General features: G+C 41.3%; 1 protein-coding gene and 1 long non-coding RNA gene across 3 annotated transcripts; one reads left to right on the plus strand and one right to left on the minus strand.

Annotated features, from left to right (window-relative positions):
- Positions 1 to 2121: 2121 nt before the first annotated feature.
- LOC114013607 (uncharacterized) lies at positions 2122 to 9465 on the minus strand. Its single transcript, XR_003556676.2, has 3 exons — positions 9047 to 9465; positions 7868 to 8196; positions 2122 to 2233 (listed from the first exon to the last, which is right to left on the minus strand). It is a non-coding gene; the product is annotated as an uncharacterized LOC114013607 (long non-coding RNA).
- Positions 9466 to 9664: 199 nt separating this feature from the next.
- On the plus strand, positions 9665 to 13372 carry SMIM30 (small integral membrane protein 30). Of its 2 annotated transcripts, none has more exons than XM_055808911.1 (2): positions 9665 to 9834; positions 10591 to 13372. In XM_055808911.1, exon 2 carries the CDS (start codon positions 10662 to 10664, stop codon positions 10845 to 10847), a length of 186 nt encoding a protein of 61 aa, XP_055664886.1. In that variant the 5' UTR covers positions 9665 to 9834; positions 10591 to 10661; the 3' UTR covers positions 10848 to 13372. The 2 variants fall into 2 exon arrangements, with proteins under 2 accessions (XP_055664886.1, XP_027649826.1); XM_027794025.2 differs by lacking the exon at positions 9665 to 9834 and adding an exon at positions 10012 to 10431.
- The last annotated feature ends 9961 nt before the right edge of the window (positions 13373 to 23333 follow it).

The raw sequence follows: 23333 nt of genomic DNA on the forward strand, positions 1-23333 counted from the left end.
TGACCTTTCACTACAGAAAACTGTCAGAGCAGTGAAGTAGGAATGAGGATTTCTCAGTGGTTGCTAAGGGGTTGTGCAGCCTTTCATCTATGTACTAATTCAAATCCCACCTGGACCAGCATTCCTCTTCCAGCCACACTCAGCTGACGATTCCCCTGCTAGTGAAATGATTGCCATCAGCTTGAGTGTGGGAAAAAAACGTTAACTCTTAGCCTTTTTTTTATTATCCAATACAATCCCAGTTCTGTGGGACTTCCCAAGACAGACTCAGCATTATAGAGCAAGGCACCGGGTCCAGTGGCAATGAAAGTTGCAGAACTGATCAGAAATTACTGCTTTACAGCAATAAATCTAGGTCGCCTCCATCTGACTTCACATCTTAACACTCCTCAAAACCAGTCTTCTATTTCTTTCCCATAATGTGAAGAAGACAACCGCTATCTGCGGCTTGCAGTGTAATCTTCTACCCATACCTTCCACCAGGCACCTAAATGCCAACAGATCTTGACATAGCTTTCTCTTTAAACCAAAATCCAACCTTTTCACTCTATACCTACTGTTAAAATACTACTCCATGCTCCTGTCAGCTCCCTCTTTGATCCATCTAACCTTCTCCTTTATGGCCTCCCCACGACCTGCATAAATCTTTTCTGATGCATCAAAAATAATAAAAAGGCATGAAACAGAAGGACAATGTCTTTAAGGAAAGCAATGTCTAAACCAATCTGCATATAGCTACTGTGTTCCAAGATATGCAGCCTAATGGATATATGCTTTCTAATTGTCTGCAATAATGGATAAATAAGAGGTTACATTACTACAGACTGGTGAAGAGAAAGTGTGACTTATTATCTCTATTTGGGCTGCAAGTCGTGAAAGAGTCAGAATAAATTCTGAATCCCTCAGTGCTTGACACTTCCAGAAGATGACAGATACTGGCAAAAGGCATCCCCAGAGACGATGAATATGAGCAATTAGCACCACCTATTAAATATTTTCAAGATATTCTGCAATGGAAACAGATGGACAATGTGTTTATAATTTAGTCAAAAGCATTAGAATGCAGATGCTCAGACAAAATTGGTTTCAAACGTAGTAATCTTCTATCACCCCTTTTTTAGGAGTTTATTCTCCACATTCTCAGAAGCATTACACATCAGAATCCATTTTCAAATGGTCTTTAATGTAGATGCCTTTTCTACACGTTTGCATGTGACTACGAAGTTTGTCTGAACAGTCATTGCTGTTTTGTACACAGAGGTAGATAACACTGAGGCATAAAACCTGGCTTCCATACACTGAACATCCAACCTGAATGCTTAGAAAAGTCTCATCAAAAAGTGGGATGCCAGCTGCAGGAATTTATTGCCTTCTCCATTTGCTGGGATACATGTTTAGGACTTTATCCGTTAAGGAACTGAATGTGCTGCTCCTGACACCGTAAAGCAATCAAGCATGTGAGTAAATTTAAACAGCCAATTCATCTCATGGATTGTCCAGATGCCACATATATGCGCTTCATGGGATGTCAGCAAAGACGTGCAGACTGTCACACTGCTCAGACTAAGGGGGAAGTAAAACATCCTAAATACTTTGAGAGCGTATGTGTGTTTATGCATATGTATATACATAGGTACATATGTTTACATACATGTAAACACATATTTGAGTGCCTCTGTTTTATACATTTAAATTATCATAGGCATTGGGTATTTTACCTAAGTGACAAAGTCTGAGCCTTGCCCTGTTGATATTGACGGGTTCACAGACAAAGATTAAATGATTGCACACCATGTTTACAGACATTTTTTAAGAGAAATAACACTTCCCTAATGCATAAAATGTGTAATTTTCCCTACTCTGGCCCTGGTGTAAGGTCTGTGATTGCACAAAACAGCAGCCTCTGCTCCATTTGACCTCAGCACTGGTAAAATAAAATGGTTTGTAATTTAAGATGCTACCAAGAAATTTTGAAAATATTGACATAAGTATATATCTATGTTTGTACATATCTTTACAGCTACCATCACGGTCATCTTTGCATCTCTGCTGGAACGTAAGTCTAGTGAGCATGGAAAAGGTAGAATTTGTCATTGCAAAAGACATGTCCTAAGATACTCATGGACTTTGTGATTTCAGCAGGAAATTCCATGCATCTTGACAGAGACTTCTCAGTTTCACAGAAGGATTTTCCTTTTCTGTTTCCAGAGAAATCCATGGAAGTTATCATCAGCTACAATGGAAACAGAAGTGGCAAGAATAAGAAGGCACAGGATCCTTCCCTGACTTTGCTGTTGATCTTCAACAAGAACTTCAGGAATTCATTTCATCTTTACAAGACGTGATTATTCCAGATGTAAAATAGGGATATAGGGATGACCATCCCCTCTGTCCTTCATAACATGCCAAGAAAACCACGCATGAAAGCAAATATTTAAACATGACCCAAAATATATAAATCCATGAAAAAAAATTTTCATTAACTTTGGTGGGTAAGTTTGCATTGAAAGCTCTAATACTAATCTGGCTATTATTAATTTTTATATATACTTATATTATTCTTAAACATACACATAATATATATATAGCTTGCCTATTTCACTTGCCTTAGATTTTTATCACCATGGTCACTGGAGCCATTAAGGTAAGATGTGTCAGTTTTAATTACATGTATTTACAACAATATTTCTCAGTTTACACATCATGAGTGATATTTCTCACTGCATGAATTTTCAGACTGGTAACAGAAGCTAAATGCATTTTCCTTTAAAAGTTTGTGTAATCTGTGAAACACAAAGGCATTAAGCAGTTATATTTTTGTGAATCATGGTGCCTTTTGTAACAACAGCTGTGTATTTAGTTCAACAGTAAAACCTCAAACTGTTTTGCTAATGAAAAGGGAGCCAAATAACCAAGTGCTGGAATGAATGGCAGGCTATTGAAAGCGGACAGTTGGCTCATTACATGTGCCCCTCATGAATGATGTCCCTTCCATTTAGACTGGCATTGAAATAATCCAGATATACTTTGTATTCTGCAAAGTATTTTTAGGGCTTCCTGTGATCAAGATAAGACAAGATACAGAAATACATTCCACAAATAAAATACAATTTGTTAACTTGCAGCAGCAAAACTTCAGCATTTACCAAACAAATGCACATAGCTTTTAGGATAAGTGACTTTCAGTGTAATTATTTATAGGATTTCCTGTGGGTTTACCACTATCATTGGACTGCCACACATGCATCAGAAAATTTATGAAATTTTGGCAATATTGGGAAGAATTGTTGCCCCTATTTTTCAGATACAGGTAGAAACATAGCCTCACTGAAGAAAATGGGAAATTTCCAATACAGGTCAATGAGGCAATACTTCATATAGGGAACTCAAGCTCAGAAACACTAAATAATGACATCTAAGATGAACTGAAACATTTTTATTAGTTCTGAATAGTCTCATCTGCAACTATGACTTCTTCTTCCTTTAAAGAGTTGAGTTTTATTCTCTTCTCTGATTCCCTTTAGCAAGTCTCACCCTCAGTTTCACTCTGTATGGCTTAGATCCTTTTTACTCCTCCTTCTTTTCCTTCTCTAGGCTTTGTTCATTTTTAATTCTGTGTATAAATTCAATTGCTTCTTGCCTCAGACATGCTTCCACAAGTCTATAGCTATCTAAACTTTTTGTGCGTGTGTGGCAGGACTGCTCACTCTGCACACTTAACAGCCAAGCAGCCTGGGTCCTGACCAGGATATTGACAATAGACCATGACGAAAGGGTTCTGAAAGATTTGATTCAGTTCAAAAAGTTCCTTTTGAGCAAGTTCTGACCTGATGAACAGAAATACCGAGCTGCCTTTTTAAGGATCCATTACAAGGACTACACAAAAGCATGTTTTAACTAGCGCCCTAGAACCGTGGAGCATTTAGCGCGAGCGTGGTAACTTTAACAGCTGTCCACAGGTGTATAAATTACTCCAAAACCTTTCTACTACTCAGATCAGTGTAGAATTTGGAGGTGCAGCAGTATTGTAGGGAAATCCTGTTTGCCAACAGTATCCTGGGCTGCATTAGAAAAAGCACTGCCAGCAGGTTGAGGGAGGTGATCCTTCCTCTCAGTCTTGAAAAAAGTGCATTTTAGGCATGCAAATGTAAGGGAAACTTTTTATAATACCAGTTTTCTCATTTATGACAAACACACTCAGATTTAGATGGCTAGAACTCCATAAAGTAGGCAAGCTTTATTTCTAATAATGCCTAAAAGCTGAGGAATTTAAAAAAAAAAAAAAAAAAGCTATTGACATGTTCCTATAGATAAACTGGTATCCAAATGTGGATTAGATCTAAATTTGAAACATATGATAATAGAAGTTTATGATGTTTAAATCAATTTTTACTTTCATGAAATTTCTCGTACTTATTACAACCATATGCACAGAAGTCAAGAAAACATCTGACAGCATTGCTTGGGAAAAAAGATGTACTATACAAAACAATATGTGGATGACAGCTGCTACTCCCCCTTTAAATCTCATTCTGTCCTTGTGTTGAATAGTATCTTCTTTTGCTTGCTATTCAATACTCAATTGAATATTCAATAATCAATATTCAATATTCAATGAAGGTGGCATCCCCAGGCCCTCTGAAGCTGAACTGCTTGTGCTGTATACATTTCCCTTGCTAATATTTTACAATAACTTATTTTTCTCAAAAAGAACCAGACAAACAACACACAATATTCAACCTACCTGTGGCAATACTGATGAATAATGTGAGAACATCTCAATAGCTTACATTAGCACAAAGACTGAAACCAGGAAGACTGGATTAAGACTTTATTTCCTCAAAGCTGGAGGGAGTTTGGATGCATCATTCCAGTTGGTATCTACCTCTGCTTCATTATGCTTCTACAAAAAAACCAAGAGCCTGCCCCTCAATCCAGAAAAAGCATGACGGCCCTCACAATAATTGCAGGGAATCCTCAGATTTGCCATTATTGATGGGTAGCTCCCACATTCCCCTGTGGAGTTCAGCAGGGAAGTCAATCAGTGGGTGTTTAACTCTGGCTGGCATCCTCTGCACTCACTCCTGCAGTTTTGCTGCTCCTGCCTCCTGCCAGCACCAACTCCAGAGCTTTTTTCTGCAGGGCTGGCAGCTGCCTCCATGCCTCTCTGCTCCAGCCAGCACTGCACAGAGGCATCTCTGAAGTGCTGGCAAGAGAACTCAGAGATTCCAGCGGGCAGAGGCGATCCCCTGCCAGACTAAAGGAGCAAAGAACTGAGGGAAAAAGAATCACTGGGCTATTTAATCTTTTATATTCATGACTGTATAAAGGACAGCAGGAAGTGTGTGGTACCAAAAGAAAGAATTTTCCATCAAAAAGCGATGCAATTCTCTCTGTACACCTTTCTGTGCTCCCAGAAAGAAGTAACTTTTGCTTCTCAGAGGGATCAAAAGGAGCCTGCTAGGGGTGACAAAAGAAAAGTAGAAGTTAACCTCCTGACATGGCAATAGGATAAGCCAGTATGAAGGAAGATTATACTCAAAGACCTTCTAGGACTGAGAAGAAAATTGTCTTTGGTTCAGCAAAAGAGGAAATGCAACACCAGAGAGGAAATGTAACACTAAGAAGAGAGGGAACACAGCAAAAACGACAAACCAGAGGCCCCTTCGCAGCAGCACTTTGAATAAACAAAGCTGCCAGGGGTCGCAGAGAGAGACAAGAGCAACTGTCAGGACAGGACTTTAGGTCATACAGTCAGAAGAGAACTGTTAGGCCTAGGAGCTGCTGTGCTACATGCAGGAAGACCTGAACACCATCAAGTGGGAATACAAAGAGAGGGAAGACAAAGAAAAACATGAGTTAAGGATGGTATTCAAAGCTATGTTTGTTGGTAAGGCCTGCCAGGGACAACGTCTAGAGGAAAAAAACATTGATGGATGCCTAGCACACTCTCAGCAGCAGAAAAGGAGGACTCTGCACTAAAGATTCAAGAAGCAGAAGTGAAGACCTGGGAAAGGAGGAGGGTTTCTTTAATGGAAGGGTTGGGGGGTTTTAAAGTCTTTATAGATTTAGGAAGAGGAATGAGAGTTTCAAAAGCAGTCAATCGGTCAAAGAGACAATGATGAAATACAGGCCTTCATGATTGAGATGCTAACTAGAGATACCAATGTGAGCAGCTCCAACTGATGGAGGAAGGAATGAGCCATACGGAAGATGTAGGATGCAATTACAGCAGTTTTGGACAGCATGTTTGGAGAGGTTAGAGATGACAGGAACAAAACAAATTATTTGGTAGTTACAGGAAGGGAATCCAACTGGTGTTTTCATGACAGGGAAGGTCTGTGACTACCTGCATTTATTTGAGAGGAAACTTAGGGACTTTGAGAAGTAGAAGGGAAAAAAGAAGGCAGGGTGAAGTAGTCACACATGATATGAAGGGCAGGGATAATGACAGAGGAAGAAACAGAACGGATGAAGTCAACATTTGTGTGACAGCAGGCTGAGAAGCAAATGTGGAAAAGGTTAATGACAGAAGAAATTCATGCTGTATTTGAACTCTGTTTTTTTTCTGCAGAAGCAAATGAGGTGGTTGTGGTAGAGTCTATTTTCTCAAAGAAAGGGAAGCATCCAGTGAAGTCCAAATGAAGCATGTCAGTTTTTGTACAAGAAAAACTGGATGTAGATCTGTGACTGAAGTGAAGAGATGAGGACACAGTGATAGGCAGCTAAAATGTCAGATTAAGTATCAGCAGGGAAAAGTAGCTCAAGGGTGAACATGTTGATGTAGAAGTGATAATCATTGCCCTGTAGTCAATGTCTTATCGGTAATCTGTTAGCATTTCTCATTGCAGCAGTACAAGTGAAGCCCAAAAGTTAAGCAGAAAGTTTCTCGGATCAGTGTGGTCATGCAATAAACAGATGGCTCCCAAAGGAAGATGAACGAAGCAGGAGCAGAAAAAAAAACAACAACCAAACAAAACAACAAAAAAAACCAAATACCCCCTTCAGCTATTCAGGTCTTGCTCTGTAATTATTTCATAACTTTTTCCTCTCCAGAAAGTGCACTTTTTATTTTCAATTTCCAGTCTCACGTATACCTCCTTAGCCTTGTGCTCAAAATTTACAAAGCTTTAGCTTGTCAGCTCTGGGAATTCTCAGTCTTTCCTCTGAATATTAGTTACATAATAGCTTGAGCTAAGCAATCAAAGCGGTGATAGGTCAAAAGGAAGATTTGCCTGAGGTCATGCAAGAAGCTGATGGCAGAGCTTGAAGCTGAATACACATTTTTTCTGCTATTCAGACAGCACAAAACCTGACAAAGCCTCCCTCACCGTTAAAATTTTGTTGGCTTTTTTCCAAAGCAGCGCTGTTTCTGAAGCCAAAGCTACAAAATGCAATAGCATTGAAAGAGCTAATCAGCCAAAGAAATATCCCCAAATGGCACTGCTTTCTAACTCTCAATAGCACTTCCATGATATTACTAATAAATTATGTATCTTACAATCAATATTTTCCACATCCGTCCTGTACTTTGTGTCATTTCTACTGCCTGTAAATTTGTACAGTTGTTGAGAAGAGGGACGAGACAGTAAAATTAGTATGTTACACCCAGTTTTCCCCTTGGATTTTACACTTGCCTTCAAAATACTTAAGTCCAGAGATGCCATAGCCCTTTGGTACTGACATTTCTAGTTATAAAAGATAGACTTGAGAGTCATTGTTCGACTCTCTCGCATCTGTTTTGTGGGACTAAACAAGAACTATTGTAAATTTTAGTTGGTAAGCGGTGGTGACAGCAAATGCAGCACTGAAATGTACAGGGATGATTGAAACATTTTTTGACATTGCAAAACAGTCTGGTATTTACCTGTCAGCAGTGCAGGATGCAGTAAATAGGCCAAGCAAGGCACCAAGAGGGCCAAGACTCCAAGGCCCACTCTCTGAGATGACAGAAGTGATTAAGATGACAACTACCTCCTGTACTTCAAATTGCCACTCGTCAGCTTCTATAGGGGTTATGGTTTATCTGTGATTCACTAAGGAATGGGCCAGGCATCACAGCATTACTCCTCCATGCCATGAGAACTTGCTCGGAAATGTCAGGATTTTTCTCCAGTGAGTGTATCTGGCATCAGCTTCTTGAGAAAATGCCTTCAGAAGTGAAAATGAAGCTTCAAGTATTTCAGATCTGAAAAACTGTGGAATAGATGTTTCATGAGTAGAAAGGACGCTTACGAGTTCATACAGATATGTGTTATTGTTTGTATTATCACAGAGTCTAGGCACTGCTGCTTATAAAGAAGATGCTTTCATGCTACTTGGTATAAAGAGGAAGCAAAAAGACTGTTCCTCTCCGTGGAAGTTTATTGTCTAAGACAATTGACAACTGATGGATCCAGACAGATGGGGGAAAGAAGGGCACTAATAAAAGAATGATGAACAGCACAATAGTAACATCCCACCTGAGACATAAGTAGTTCCTATAAGCATGAAGAATGGGTTGCTCAAGGGCAATTACAGTGAAATTATATAAGGCAGAGGCAAAGCTTTGTGTATGTTGAAGCCTCTCTGGGTTTCTACTGCTCTTTAAGAAGCTCATCAGAAACTCCTTCTGTAAAGAGAAATATTTACAGAAGTTGTTTTTTTGCACAAGTCTAGGGAAACATTGAGAACAGGGGTTCCCACTCATGAATTGATGCTTGATGCAACAGATTACAGATTCTAGGTTGATTTTGACATTAGATTAGCAGAGCTTCCTCTGGCTGTTTCTGCGAGCATTCCAAAGACACATTACTTTGAATCTGTAATAATTGCTTACAAGTTGCTGGGTTTTTTTAATTATTATTTTTTAAGCGCACACTTTCCACTGAAAAATAAAAACTGAGCTCTGACTAGGAACTAGCTTTTATCTCCCCACAGCATTTAGAAAAAAAAACATTTTAATCCTGCTTTATGTATTTCTACAGGCAGCTTTGCCCAAAGCAGAAATACGATCAAAATCGGGACAAGCTTGACTTAGGTTTTGGGGGTGATTTCAGGGCATTACCTGGTAACACTTTTCAATGTCTTAGGGTTTTTTTTTGTTTTAAAAGGCATCAGGCTGCTCTCCACCTCCTTATAAAACTGCTTCAACTGCTCTCCTCAGAGCAGGAATGGGTTTTGATGGTACCGAGCAGGACTTGTATCACTGCTGCACGGCAGCCGCAAGCTGACACGAACCAGGCACCGTCTGCGGTCACATCGCAGGCGGCCTGCGCGACCCGTCTGTTTTTCAGCGAAAAGCGCGGACAACCCGCCCAAGTCGGTACATTTTTATCATTTCACTTCAATAAAGCTGCAGCACGTACGTGCGGACCCTGCGCTCGACTGACCCGCGCGCTGGCCGGAGGCTCAGCGCGACGCCGGGCGGGCACCACCGGGCTCCGGCTGGCCGCCGCTCCCGCAGGAGCCGGGTACCCCCGGGCCGGGGCTCGGGGCCGGCCGCTTGCGCCGGGGCTCCCCGGAGGCGCCCGGCCCCTCCGCCGCCCGCCGGCCGCTCCATCCCGCCGGGCCCAGGCCAGCCCGGCCGGCCCCCGCAGAGCCCGCGCCCCGAGCCGCCCCCCGGAACCGGCGCGGCGCGGCGGCGCCCCGGCGGCGGTGCGTGCCGGGAGCGGGAGGCGGCCCGGCCGGGTCACGCTCGCCCCCGCCCGCGCCCCCGCCCCTTCCTGTCATGGCCGCTGCGGCGCTGCGGGAGTGCGGCGAGGCGGCGCGGGCCGGTGCCCCCCGGAGCTGAGGGCCCCGCCGGGGTGCGGCGCGGGGGCGCCCCCCAGCCCAGCCGGGAGCCGGCCGCAGGAGGTGACCGAGGGGTGCCGTGCGGGCAGGGCCTGCGCGGGGGGCTGCCCCAGGGAGCGGCCGGGCCGCCGCCGGTGGGACGGGACGGGACGGGACGGGGCGCGGAGGGGCGGCGGGGAGCGGCCGGAGCCCCGTCGCTGGTCCCCGCCGGCGGCGCTGTCGGAAAAGCCGCTTGTTCCGGGTGGCCCCGGCGGCCGCGGGCACCGCGCGGTGCCTCGGCGCGGCTTCTGCCGGGTGTGCCCCGGCCGTGGGCCCTTTCTGCGGGAAACCTGCGGAGCGCCGTGCGCCGCGGGGGGCCGCCCCCGAGGCCGGAGGAAACGCGGAGAGCGTGTGCCCGGCCCCGCGGGTGCGGAACGGCCCGTGCTGGGGGTCCCGACGGTGCCCCTCGCAGAAGGCGCGGGTAAGCAGCGCGCAGGCGGCAGCTACCCAGCCCCGAGCGGCCGGTGACGGGGGCCGGTGTAGCACGGCACGGAGCAGGCGCTGCTGGCTGCGGGCGGGAGAGCCCGTGCTCACTTTTCTCTCATGGCAAGCCTCCGAATGATTTCATTTCCACAGAGTTGTGTAACGAGGTAGCCAACCCGGCGTGCCCATCTCACGGTAGTAAGTCATTTACTTTTGTAATTGTGAAGGCAAAACCTGAATTTCCCGAGTCCCATGTGGATATTTGTAATACATCGATCACATCAGTTGGCTTTCGGCAAGACAGTTCCGGGGGGGAGGCCAGCAAAACCGTTGATGCTCCTTGTGTTTTCCTTGCAGATACCAGTGACGTACCTGCTTTCCACGGCTTTCCTCGTTTAACTGCCCCTTGGGATCAGCTGGTTGTCAGCATGCCTTCTACCAAGAACACCTCAAAACTTTTCCTGGTCCTCGTTTCATTGCTGCTGGTGCTGCCAGCTGTTGAAGCCCTGGATGCAGGAGATACCATCGCCTTCCTGCTAGGCCTAGGTGTCAGTGTCATCGGATTCTGTGCCTGCCTTGGCTTTTATGCAAGGAAAAGGAATGGGCAGCAGTGATTTCAAGAAGATGCTCAGATGAAGTGAATTTCCAAACATGGCTTGGGGTTGAGATCTGGGGTGTAAGACGGAGCTTTGGTTCTAGATAACTTTGAAAAACCACATAGTAGATATTTCTGCAAACCCCTCTTTCTGGGCAGTACAACAGCATCAAGATTGTACCCAGTAAAAGGGATTTGTAGGATCTGTCCTCATGACAGTAAGATGATTTTATATAGCTTTTGATTAAATACTGCCTTAGAGAACGGTAGGAATTATTTGAATGGGGAAGAGAAACCATAGAGTGGTTCACAGTAAATGTCTGTAAATGGAACGTGAGGAAGACCGTCAACAAGTTCCACAATTTTGGTTTCAAGGGTTAATCAGGAGAAAGCAACTGTTAATCTTCCAGTCAGGGTGACAGAGCACTGGAAGTACTCCTAACTAGATAGCTAGGGAGCAGACTGAGCCTGCGTTGACTTGTGTGCGTGTGCTCATGCTTTGTTATGTTATGAGTTAACATCTAACACCTCACTTCTGTTGCCACAGGGATGAGACTTCAGAGAACTAAGAAAACATGGAAAAATGGGGTTTCTTACGTATTTTTATTGTAGAATGTGCCTCTCCTCTAGCCTGTGTTCTTGTTACCAAGTAAATACACTTAAGAATGGGGCCACTATATTTCCTTAACATGTATTTCACAGAAAAGTACATGTAAGGCTAGGTAAATCACATCAGGGACATGTTGTTGTCTCTTGTTTATTTTTTTGTACCCGGCTTTCCTTTAGGCACACCAGTTTTAAGGCATATTTAATCTGGTATTTGCATTTTTTTCCCCAAAACTGAAGACTTACTTGTTTTAATGAGGAATTATGTGTAGTATTTCTGCTTTAGGGAGTTCCTGGAATTATAACAGGGCAGTTGTGCACATGTTTCTTTTGCAATATGGAAATAACATGTTTTTTTAAAATCCTGGTTTTAGTCAATGGTCCATTGTTCTCCAGTGTCTTCCTCATGACAAATTTGTGTTGCTAGCTAAACATGTAGGCTTCTTACCTAACTGATGTATATGAGTTCCACAAAGATTCAGACCAAAACCAAAGTAAAAAAATCCTGATACAAAATGGCAGGTGTAAATTTTATTCATGCTCAGTCAGATTGTATGTATGTGGTTGACAAACTCTACTCAGTAGCATATTCGGGACTAGTTTCTTTAAATACCAAAGGTGAAATGGCACAGCCAGGAATGTCTACCTGTGGCAGATTCCTCTGGCTTGTTAGGGAGTTCTAGCTGTCCACTTGAGACAAGGAGCATAATCTAACAGCAGCAGAATAAAGGAGCATAGGAAGATGAGCTCTCCACAGTTCAGAGAATTTCCCTCTGGTCTTGTGCTGTGGACACTGCCACATTTGCTAGAAATCTTGTCTTCTTAACTTTCAGAGCTGGGGAAAAAGGTTAAATGTGATGCAGAACAATATATTTTGATACTGTTCTTCCCCTTCCTCTCTAAGTGTCTCTTTTCAGTAGAGCACAAAGCAATGGCTAGAAGAGTTGTCTGGCAGGTCTTATATAAAGTAATTGTGTGGGCAGATGATGTTCTCCAAATTCAAGTATGCCATTTGTAGCTGCTTTGACTTGTCTCTCCAATCTCTGAGGAGGCACAAGCCCTGGTTATTTCAGTCTTGCAATTTATGTCCCACTCTCATCATAGATAGAGGGAGAAAGGTAGAACAAAAGGTTTCAAAATTGCATGGGACTGAAACTGTAGGACTAACCCAGCAAGCCACAGGAACCTAGGTTTCTGCTCTCAAGTTACAGGAACAATAACAATTACTCTGATGAGATGCAGTCTTTCCAGGTAGCTGTTCTTGAACGCTTTCTGTGGCCTCCAAAAGTCAGAAAGGGACATGACGCACAATTACTAGGTACAAATGAAATCTACATCCGTAAGAGGAGCTTCAGAGAGTAGTGTCATGTTTGAAAGCTGCCTAGCAGCAGTAGATGAAGCTGTATGTGATTATTCGACTGGATGGATAGAAACACATCGTGTGATCTTCCATGTTGCAGCTTGGCTAAACCATCACCCTTAAAAAAAAACAAAACCAACAAACAAACCACAAAATCACCACTCAGTTCCCTTTATAATTTCCAAAATTAGTTAACTTTGCCAGTTTTTCAGTAGAATATTAACTAACTGTGCTTTCAATAGAATAAATTTTATTGCAAGCAGCTTTTCACAGACTCCTTTATCTTCACATTGGAAAAGATCCCCAGCAATAGTTTTTACAGAATTGTGCAACAGTTTCACTGCAGGAGAAGAAAATTTTAGCAGATTAATTTGCGTCGTGCAATAGATACGAGGAACTGTGGTGTTTGCCCAGAGCTGTATGTACTTCATTGCAAGGTGTCCGCACAGCATAATGGCGTTTTCTGGTTCTGAGAGAAGCTTTGTTGTTAAGACTTGCATTTGTTCATGACTTTAGCGTAAAATCTGATACCCCTGTTTTCCTTCTGTCTTAATAAATTTTGACATGATTTGTCATCAGCTTGAAGTGGTTCTTATGAAAAGGACAATAGGGATGACAAATTACTGAAACTGCTGAAATTCTTTATATGAAATACTATCTTCTTACATGCTTTTGCTTATGTTAGGTGACTTTACAAACTGATGTGGCATAAGGTATGTTTTCAGTTGAACTTTGGTACAGTGAGTGTACTTCTCTGGGTCCTATTACCTACCTCATTTCAGTATCAGTTACTTTACAGCACTTCGAGGGGGCTGCTCCCCTTACTTTGAAAATGGCAGCTTGCAGTTGTGAAGAAGCTCATTTCTCTGGTACAAGGGAAACTTGGAAATACTTTTGACTATGATTTTTCAACATCACTATTACATAGTTGCCTCTGTGCCAGAAAAACCATTTATGGCAGTCTTCTAGCTGGAGACCCAAGAATATAAAGGACCGCTTTCTTTTTTGCTAAATAAATATGTTCTAGTGCTTCATAGTTATTTGAATGATACTTTGCAGTTTTTTAGACTTCAAAACTGCTTGTTTCATCCCAGTGTTGTTTTAAAATAGGCTTCTAGCTCTTTCAGGATTTCAGCTAGTGCATAAAGCAGTTCACTTTGCACACTAAACTAATACCATTAGTGGCTGTCTTCAGAGGAGAAAGCAAAAACAGCCTGACAATGCCCACCTCTTAACAAATACAACCTACCTTCTAATCAGTGGAAGAAAGCTGCAATTAGGGAACATGCAGCTTTTGACTGCTATGATTTCCATCTGTGTTAACAACAGTGTAGCTCAAAAGTAGCCATCCTATGAACATTTAACAGTCAGCACATGGTCCCTTTGTGAATGGACAGAACTCCTTCACCCCTTACGGCATACCTTCAAGTGCTGCACACCAGCTAGGTGGTACCATTCTGCTGGGTACAGCAGTACCTGGAACTGGAATACAAATGCTTCGCCCAGTTCTGAATGCACTCGCGTCTCTGGGTATATGAAAACTGATAAACCACTGCTGTGAACCCTTCCTCCCACTCAGATAAATCCTGCTGCTGGTTGTGATGCTGCTTTAATACTGTTCTAAGACTTGTCAATTATATGGCATCTTCCATCTGAGAACCCATACATGCTTACAAGTATTAATGTTTGCATCCCTGTCATATCCTTTGATGAGTGGGACAAGTGGAAGGAGAGTCGGTGACTTATGGTCGTGTTCAGGAGGTAGGTGGTATCTCTGGGATGCTCACTGAGGTTGCTGGAGCGTGTTGTGCTTGCGGTTCACAGCCACCATGCCCCTGCCACGGGATCTGCCCCTGAACCGTCCCAGAGACTCTTCTGTACTGAGCAGCCACAGCCTGAAGCTCTGGTTCCTCTTTGACAAAGCGGTTTACATAAGCTGTGTAAGAAGAGGGTAGGGAGTTGAGTTCACCATTTATAATAAGATAAAACATGACTAAATGGATGAACTGTAGTAGGTAGGTCACTGTGGTAAATGCTCTAATGTACTGTACTACAAAGGTATTTTTTCTGTTGATTTTTACATCTGATGAACGGTTTGGCAGATATAAACTGATGTAATGATGAGATTGTTAGGAGTGGTGGAAAGGAGGGTTGGGTTGGGCTGTCCTCCAGGTGTACCCTTGAACAAATTGTTAGTAAATGGTTTGAAGTCAACAGAAAGTGCAGGTTGTGCAGATCAGAAAAGACCACTAATTCAGAACCAAATGTAGCAAAACATATTGGGCAAGATTTGATGTGACTAAAGATGCACAGGGCCCAAAATGCTTAATTCCTGCTGAAATCAATCTTCAAAACTTTAAATGGACAAGTTTTTAATGCATTAGATACTGGCCATATTGCTAAGTGTTAAATTGTTAAAAAGGGTAACATTTTTAGTTCACATGAATATACAGTAGCACCTAAATACTACTTTTCTGATATTCAGAGAGCAAGCTTTCCAGCAAGCAAGCTGGAATTTACATACCAAGCTACAGTATGGTAAATACCGTAAAAGGACATCTACTTGGAACTAAAACTAAGAGAACAATAAAATTATATATATATTCAAAACATTTCCAGATGATGTACTGGTCTCAGTTTCTCTGTAATAAAATCTGCAAATATGTGGGATGCTCTGTCACGTGAGGGTGCAGGCACACTAGACAGTCAGCATAGCCTTTTGTTTCTGGATCATTCATCTGACTATATCAAAACAGAGATTTTAATGAGAAAAAGATAACAAACCATCCTTTTAGAGTGCTAAGCAAAGAGACCTGTATAAGCTCTTAGTGTAAGTGAAGACCTGAAAGCAGAGTGGCCTCCAGCAGACCTAGGAGCTGTGACCATTAGAGGCAGGGAAGAAAGAATCATGCCCCCAGACACACTGCTGTCAAACACTAGAGCTTGCTCCTGGGTTGGGTTAAAGTTTGTGTTCTGCTTGAACCTTCCTGCATTGGCTATATTCCTCCTCGCTAGTCTTTGTCTTGGAAATGTTAACTGGAACCAACACTACTGGCAGCTTTCCCAGTTGCCATTCATTCGAGGCACTAAAATATTTGCGGACATCATACTGCTACTCTCCACTTTGCAAGTATGAAAGCATGAAATTTACCTTCTCTTCCCGAATGGGATCAAAATGCTGCAGAGCAACGCAGTTCCATAAAAATTACTAGAGGAGGGTTTGTCTTTTTCTTCTGTTCTTCTGTTTGTGCAGCTCTTTGCACACATTGTGATGATACTAATAATAAATAATACAACCGCATGTCCGTTTCCTACCCTCTCGCAGAAAAGCAGCAGTCCTAAAACATGACCAGTTTTAATCTTGGCACAATTAAAAAAATTTTTTGCTTTTATCTAAGTATGTTCCCTTTCCATTTAATTAATTAATTGTGCAATGAGGATGTCTTTAATTAATTCTAGAACTGTTCAAAGACATTTTCTGCCAACCTTTTTCTGAACTCAGATGGCTATGGAAATTACATGTCCAATACCTGCACTTACTTCTCAGACTTTAACCTAACATGATTCTTCATAAGTCAGATGGCAGCAGTTTTAAACTTTATTTTAATCTATTCAAATGAACTGGAGGATTACAAAAGCCATATTGACTCAGTTTTCCTGGGAAGCACATATTTATTTCAGTGTCTGCATGAACAGCAAGGAACAATCATGCCTTTTTAAATTTTGATCTTTTAAGAAAGGACAATTTTGGTCAATTACCAATCTATCTGAGAAGTGGAGACAGTGTATCATCTATATAGACTATAGTCTAGATCTACTAAAAAAAAAATAATTTTCATAAAAAGTAAAAAGGGATATCACAATGGGCCTTACCTAAGTCACTTTGCATCTCTTCATAAAAATTAAAGATGTTGTTCATATATCTGGAGCAGTTGCCAGTAAGAAACCAGTATTCAGCAATAAATGTCACAGTCATGTTTTTCATTCGATTGTATTTGCAGAAACGAAACAGAAACCCCAGAAACTATTATATATTAAAAATAGGCAAAAAAGTGCTTTTCCAAGAACAAGTCAGTGTTATCTAGTAATAACTATGGCCCTGAAGAAAATCTCAGTCAAGCCAACTCAAAAAATTTTATTGTCCTAAAATGAAACCAAGCTGTTCTAAAGGGGTGATGAAACTGAGCCCTTTGAACCCCACACAACTTGTCTATGACCATCTCCCACGCCAGGGTTATGGCCGCAGGCTGTCCTGATGCAAGGGATGCTGGAAACCTCAAATCCTGCCTTGGAAGTGATGGACAGCTGGGTTTCTCCAGGTGCCAAATGCACACCCGGGCCACCACTACTTGCTCCACGGAGCATCCCCCTCTGACAAAAGCCAGACAGGTGTACATATTTATTTAGACATTCAGGAATAGCTGTGTGACTTGCACATCTTTAATCTCCTTCCATACCAGATTTCACATTTCAAAATGTAGTATTGTATATTACACTTTATTTAAAAAAAAAACCCTGTATATAATCTTTTAAAATACAGAATGTGCGTGGGCCAGGGTGAGTGATTCCATTTCAGTGAAGTATGAAAACAGAGGTCACTCTTGTCAGCTGAAAGGGTATTTCTGAATGGTCCATCTACAAAAGGGGGAAAAAGAGATCATCTTTGGGAAGAAACTGAGCCAGGAAATGTACAAGGTGACCTCCAGAGGTCCTTTCCAACCTAATTTACTGTATGATTCTATGAAATCCTAGTTGTAAATGGGATGCATAAACAGCAGCTCAATTCACTTGTATCTTTATGGCAAACAAGGATATATTTGTGGTGAACAAATCTAATCACAGTGTGAGCCCATAGGGAACCTGACTGCAAAAGCTGTGAGGCTGTTCAGTTATCATGTAAGACCACAGGGAAACCAGATGTACCAGGATTCTCCCACTGTGTCTAGTGAAACTCAATCCCTGAGGCATTCAAAGGTTATGGAAAAAAGGGAGCAAATACAGCATATGTACAGTAATCCTCTTTTCAGAGTGGGATTTTTAGAGATGGGTTTATGGGGCTAGTACTGTATTCCAAATGGAATCCAAGTGCTTCAATGCAAAGCCCCAAATGTGAATTATCTCAACTCCCGCCCAAGTCAACATTTTGAAAATATTAAGATTTGACAGCCTGACTAAAAGACTGTGTTGCACATGGAGTTCCCATCGGCATCAGTGGGAGTTTAGGACAAGGTCAAAAACAAAACACAGGTTTGGATGCAGTAGCTGTGTTGACAGGATGGAGGGGTCCCTGTCATTTGACCAGTAGTGCATCTTACACCAGATGGTGCTCATGGGGAACCGCAGCCACATACGCTGCATCCCCATCTCTTCCCTTAGGACAATATTAGCTGAATTATTTACTGTGGTAACTGAATGCCAAATTTTCATCTGGTTAAAAAACAGCCTGAAGTTGCTGAAATCAGTGCAGTCATCCTGATTTAAATTCATTTTGAACAAATCACAAGAGGCTTCATTCTGACCTTGCACCAGCCCTTATACTTCTGTGTAATGCAGCAGAATTATTCTTGATTTCCATTTATGTGAAAATTTAAATTGGTTCTTAAAATAGATGCTGTCTTTTTTTTTTCCTCAGCCTGCTACCACTAAATTATTTGACCTACATCTTAATAAATATTTGAAAAAAATATTCTCCCCATTCTTGTTCCACAAATACACTTCAGATCTCATATATTCAAGTTAAGACTCCTTTGTTTCTCCCCCTGCAAGATTTATCAACCAAGGCAAAGGGAATGCACAAGACATTTGACTTGTCACCCACTCCCAATGACACCATACTAATACAATGTGCCTCTTCACACACTTTTAATGTATGTGTGCTGTACGCATCTGATGTACATCACCTTATAAATATATTTCCGTCTTGTTGCTCTTACCATTTCAGTAATAAGAGGAATCTGGTTTGTGTCTATGTTAAACTGTTCCTCAAGAACTCCCTTCACCTAGTCTACGTGCGCTTCTTGTATTAGATGAGAAGTACTCCATAAATTTTCTTTTCCTATCCAGAAGTAACAATGAAATCCCAGTGAAAAGGATTTCAGAATTTCAGAAGGACCAGCAAGGAAATTATTATAGCTGTAGACAGAAATATAAAGCACTCAAAATATGAACTTTCATGACTTTTGCCAGAGGTTTCTCTGCTTAACTCCCAATAGACTTAATAGGAATTAAGAATTTAAATCCTTTCTACTTCCAAAGGAATACTGACCTTCCAATAGCAAATGTAGAGCATGTGATCACTTTATGCACACTACCAAAATAATCTGAAATCGTTTGTACATAATAGTCAGACTGCTGCCTTAATGTATCATAATGCCAACCGTCTTAACTCAGGAGAATGAAAATTGCCTGATTTAGTGCAAAATACAGGCATTGGGAAGCAAATGTTACACAAACAGGGTGAAGAAGCACTGACAGACATACCTTAAATACATTCTCTTTCATGTAGCAGTAGGTGAGCCATTTGCTCAGTAAGAATTCCATGTCCTCTTACAGGACTGGGCTTTTGGGTTTTCATTATCTGATGTTGAAAACCCACTTGCCTTTTGTCCTATGTTTGTGAAAGCTGAACTCTGGTTTCACAAGAAATAAATGCTAAGGAAGTAAACTTCATGAGTGAAAGACTGGGGCTTTTTCATTTTTGAACCAGTTGAGCCCTGCCAGCTGCTTACAGTAACAACTTCTGGTCTTATCACAAAGACTGAGAAATGTGCAGCTTATATGGAACTAGGACATTTGTAAAGAGTTTTATAAGTACATGTTTCTCTACACTTACCCCAGAAATAATAAAAGCCCATAAACAACCCTGGTTCAAAAAATTCCTTCTAGGATGTTCACGCTGAACAGACCAGAACAAATCTTCCACCATCCCCTGGTAGAGACATTTCAGAAATCCTTTCTTAAATCTGCTATATGGTGCAGTTTTATTTACATTACAGCATACCTAACCCTTAAACCATAATGCTGATTCAAAGTATACTATACTTGTATCTTTTTCTTCATTTAAGCACTTGCAAGCCCAATGCTAAAATCTGAACATTTTCTTAGTACCAATAATTATTCTTACTCTTATATTTTTCAATTTCAGAAACCTCCCGACATGATTTAATATGTAAGTTTTTTACATTAAAAAGAAACATTTAGCATTATTTTGTGTTTTGAAAGGTATCTTACTGTATCTGTTCATTAGGAGCCATATTTGAATATCTGCACCCGCAGATTTTTAAGTAAAGGTTAAATGGTTTAAGGGTCAAAAACCTACCTCACCTTAAAATAAGTTTGGTTTAAGTAGGTCCATAATTGCATTCCAAGACTGCCAAGTGAAGCAGAAGTCTGAAAGTTTTGTAATTAAGACTATAACTTTAGTTGTCTGCAACTTCTCACTGTATCTAATGAAGGTTATTCCAGCCGCATTCATTATCTAACTAGGTTTGCCTGAATTGGCCAAAAGTGCATTTAAAACTAGGCTTGCAGTTCCACTAATTCTATAGTCTCAATTGCCTCTGTCTGCCTGTGACAGCAGAAAATAACTTCTTACATTCCTGCAACAAGTTTTTTTTCTTCTGAATTCTTCTGTCTTACTCCTTAATGGCCATGACATTACCTTCACTTTTTAAACTTTTACTTCTCTTTCAGTATCACTAAGTTTTCCCAAGATGTGATCCATGTTATGGTAACTAACCCACTTGGACAAATAAATTATTCTGAGAAATTGCCAGCTCTTTTTGTATGAAAGTCTTCCATTTGAATTCAGGTTGTTGGCATTTCGTTATGTTCCATGGCTGGCCTTGTGGCAATATCCTTTACAAATTCAATGCAGGAAAATTCAATGTTTAAGTAAAAAGAAAGTAAAAACTGCTCTCTTTCCAATCAAGAGCATGCAGGTTGAAACAGATATATCTTGAGAACCCATGATATCAAAGAGAATTCCTAAGTTTTACATAAATTCCTCAAATTGCCACAGTTTTGTTATGCATGCATATTTATGAGGTAATATTATACATAATAGAGAGATACAGTATATCAAGTAAATGTTCTGTTAGCTTCTGAAGCTTAAATACAGATTTTACAATGCAGCACAGAATTACACAACAGGTACATTTTACTTGGCCTGTACTGTGAGGAACTGGTGTGTTCACTCATCAAAAGAGCTCTTTTATATCCAGGTACATAACCCAGATTAGGAAAAACAGATTGCTATTATTTAGATCTCTTACTTCCACATTTTATTTTAATAATGGAGAGCAAATAAATCCACTGAGGCTTAATAAAATTATGTAGTGAGGAACTGCAAGAGCTTAAGAGGTGATTTAGATACCTAAACCATGACTTAAACAGAATTTAGGACATAAAGCCTCCAGAGAGGGACCCAGAAATCCCTCACTGCAGCAACAGCAAGACTTCTCAGTGCTCACTTTTCAGTTGGACCTGAGGTTGCAAGCTTTCCATTCATGTCCAGAACTGCAAGAGTGTGCAGTCCAGAATCTCTGTGACCTAGATGTGAGACAGAGCATAACCTAAATGCCTTACTCCCAGCAATGTCCCTAGAAGAGTCTGATTTGAGTGGTGTGCTCAGGTAACGTATATCAGCAGCAGTGCTGAGCCCACTGAATGCACAAATGCTGCAGAAAGCTCACCTTTTCCATAACCTCCTAATAGTTACATCCCATGAAACAGAAGATCTGGAATTCAAGCTCAGTCTCCCACATCCAAAAAATGTTTCCTGCAGTTCCAGGAGGTCCAATCCTGGAAAGCATGCTCTCCTGTTTGTCCTGGACCCTCTATGTATAAAAATGCAAGGGCAGTGGCACAGAAGGTGGTGGCATGTGGACAAGAGAGACTGATTTCCATGTCTGCTATTTAGGGTAGCTGCCTCTTATGTCAAGACTGAAGTCCGGGTCTCAGCTCCATGGCCTGATACTATGTGGTCAATCAGAAAACAAAGCAAAACCAGCACTAAACAATCGAGGTAGCAGAGACAAAATCCCACATGTTTCTCCTGCCAGCACAGGGTCTTATCTAGTACAGTGCAACATCTTGTTCCCACTCAGTTTTTTACCCTTTTCTTTAAACACCATACGCAAACATTGCCTAACTATATGCAAATAGTAGTCCAATTAAGCAAACGATATTGCCATTTGCTAATATTGGCTTTGACTAGTTTGGCAGGTGACATTTCAATAAAACATTAATTCTTTCATACCTCCATAAAATAGGCAATGGAGTAATAAATGTATATTTACAGTTGCATCATAAGGCTGCATTCATGCAGTTCCTCCTACTGTGCCATCATAGTGCTGTTCTGATAGTATCTGCAGAATTCAAACTGTTGTGTTTCTTAACAGATGACCTACCTTTATCCAGAGATAGACTGTTCTCTGCATCCTTGCAAGTGTAAAACTTAAAATTGCTTCTCCTTGTTCTACATACAAATGAGAACATTTCATACTTAATATCCAACAAACTGACAAAATGGGACCATGGCATTAAGTTCTAGGTATGAAATTCGTTGCAGTGAACAAGTAACAGCTGAGTTGACACAGGAATATCCAAGAGTATTTCTGCTTTCTAGATCACAAAACCTGAAGCTCACTAGAACATATATTCGTGCTAGCTGCTTGCAAAGCCAGTGTTCACTCTACATCTCAGACATTACAGACTTGCCTCTCCATTGCCTCAGTTTTACACATTTCAAGCAATTATCATTCAGCAGTATACTTTTTTAACCAACTTATATTTTCTTTGCAGACCTTTAAATCAGTCCAGAGTCATTATACTGTACTGTCTGTATTATCTTAAATTAAAATTTGAACAATAAATTAGTAGGAAGTCTAATGACTACGTGCGAACGGGTCATATCAGCAAAAATAAATATTTCTAACACTGACACTTAATTTTTGTGCCTAAGTACAGCCTGAAAGTCTTCTGAAGGCTGTCAGTGACAGTTATCCTGTTTTATCCTATTATTTTTAAATCCCCTTCTCAGTATATTGCTAGAAATAGAAAATGCATTGCCAAGTAGTCTCTCTAATCCTACAACATACTGTCCATTCATTGTTCACCTCTAACCTAACCTTAAAGATGGCAGAAAATGGAAACATTTATATATCTCAGCTCTACAAAAGTGGTTGATTTGACATATATCCCTACACACTGACAACAGTCATGCAAATAGTTCTATGACCACCGGAAGAAATGGAGCAGTAACTGCAACAGAAGCAAGGAGGAGCTCAGTAGTGTGGCTGTTGATCCGTTTGATGCTGGCCTGACGAACAGCATGTGTGCAGTCTGTCACAGAACCAGCAAGGTCTTTGGGTCTAACACAATGCTGTGCTAGCTACTTGCCATTCTGCCCTTGGATAGGGAAACCACGGTGACATATCCAGTGTCCTGCTCAGCCACACAGCTGAGTGCAGCCAAGCTTGGTCACAAAGAGTTTGAATTGGGAAGGGATCAAGACTCCAGACCGTGGCCAGTTTTGAC

The sequence above is a fragment of the Falco peregrinus genome, chromosome 6, assembly GCF_023634155.1.
Source record: "Falco peregrinus isolate bFalPer1 chromosome 6, bFalPer1.pri, whole genome shotgun sequence".
Lineage (NCBI taxonomy): Eukaryota > Metazoa > Chordata > Aves > Falconiformes > Falconidae > Falco > Falco peregrinus.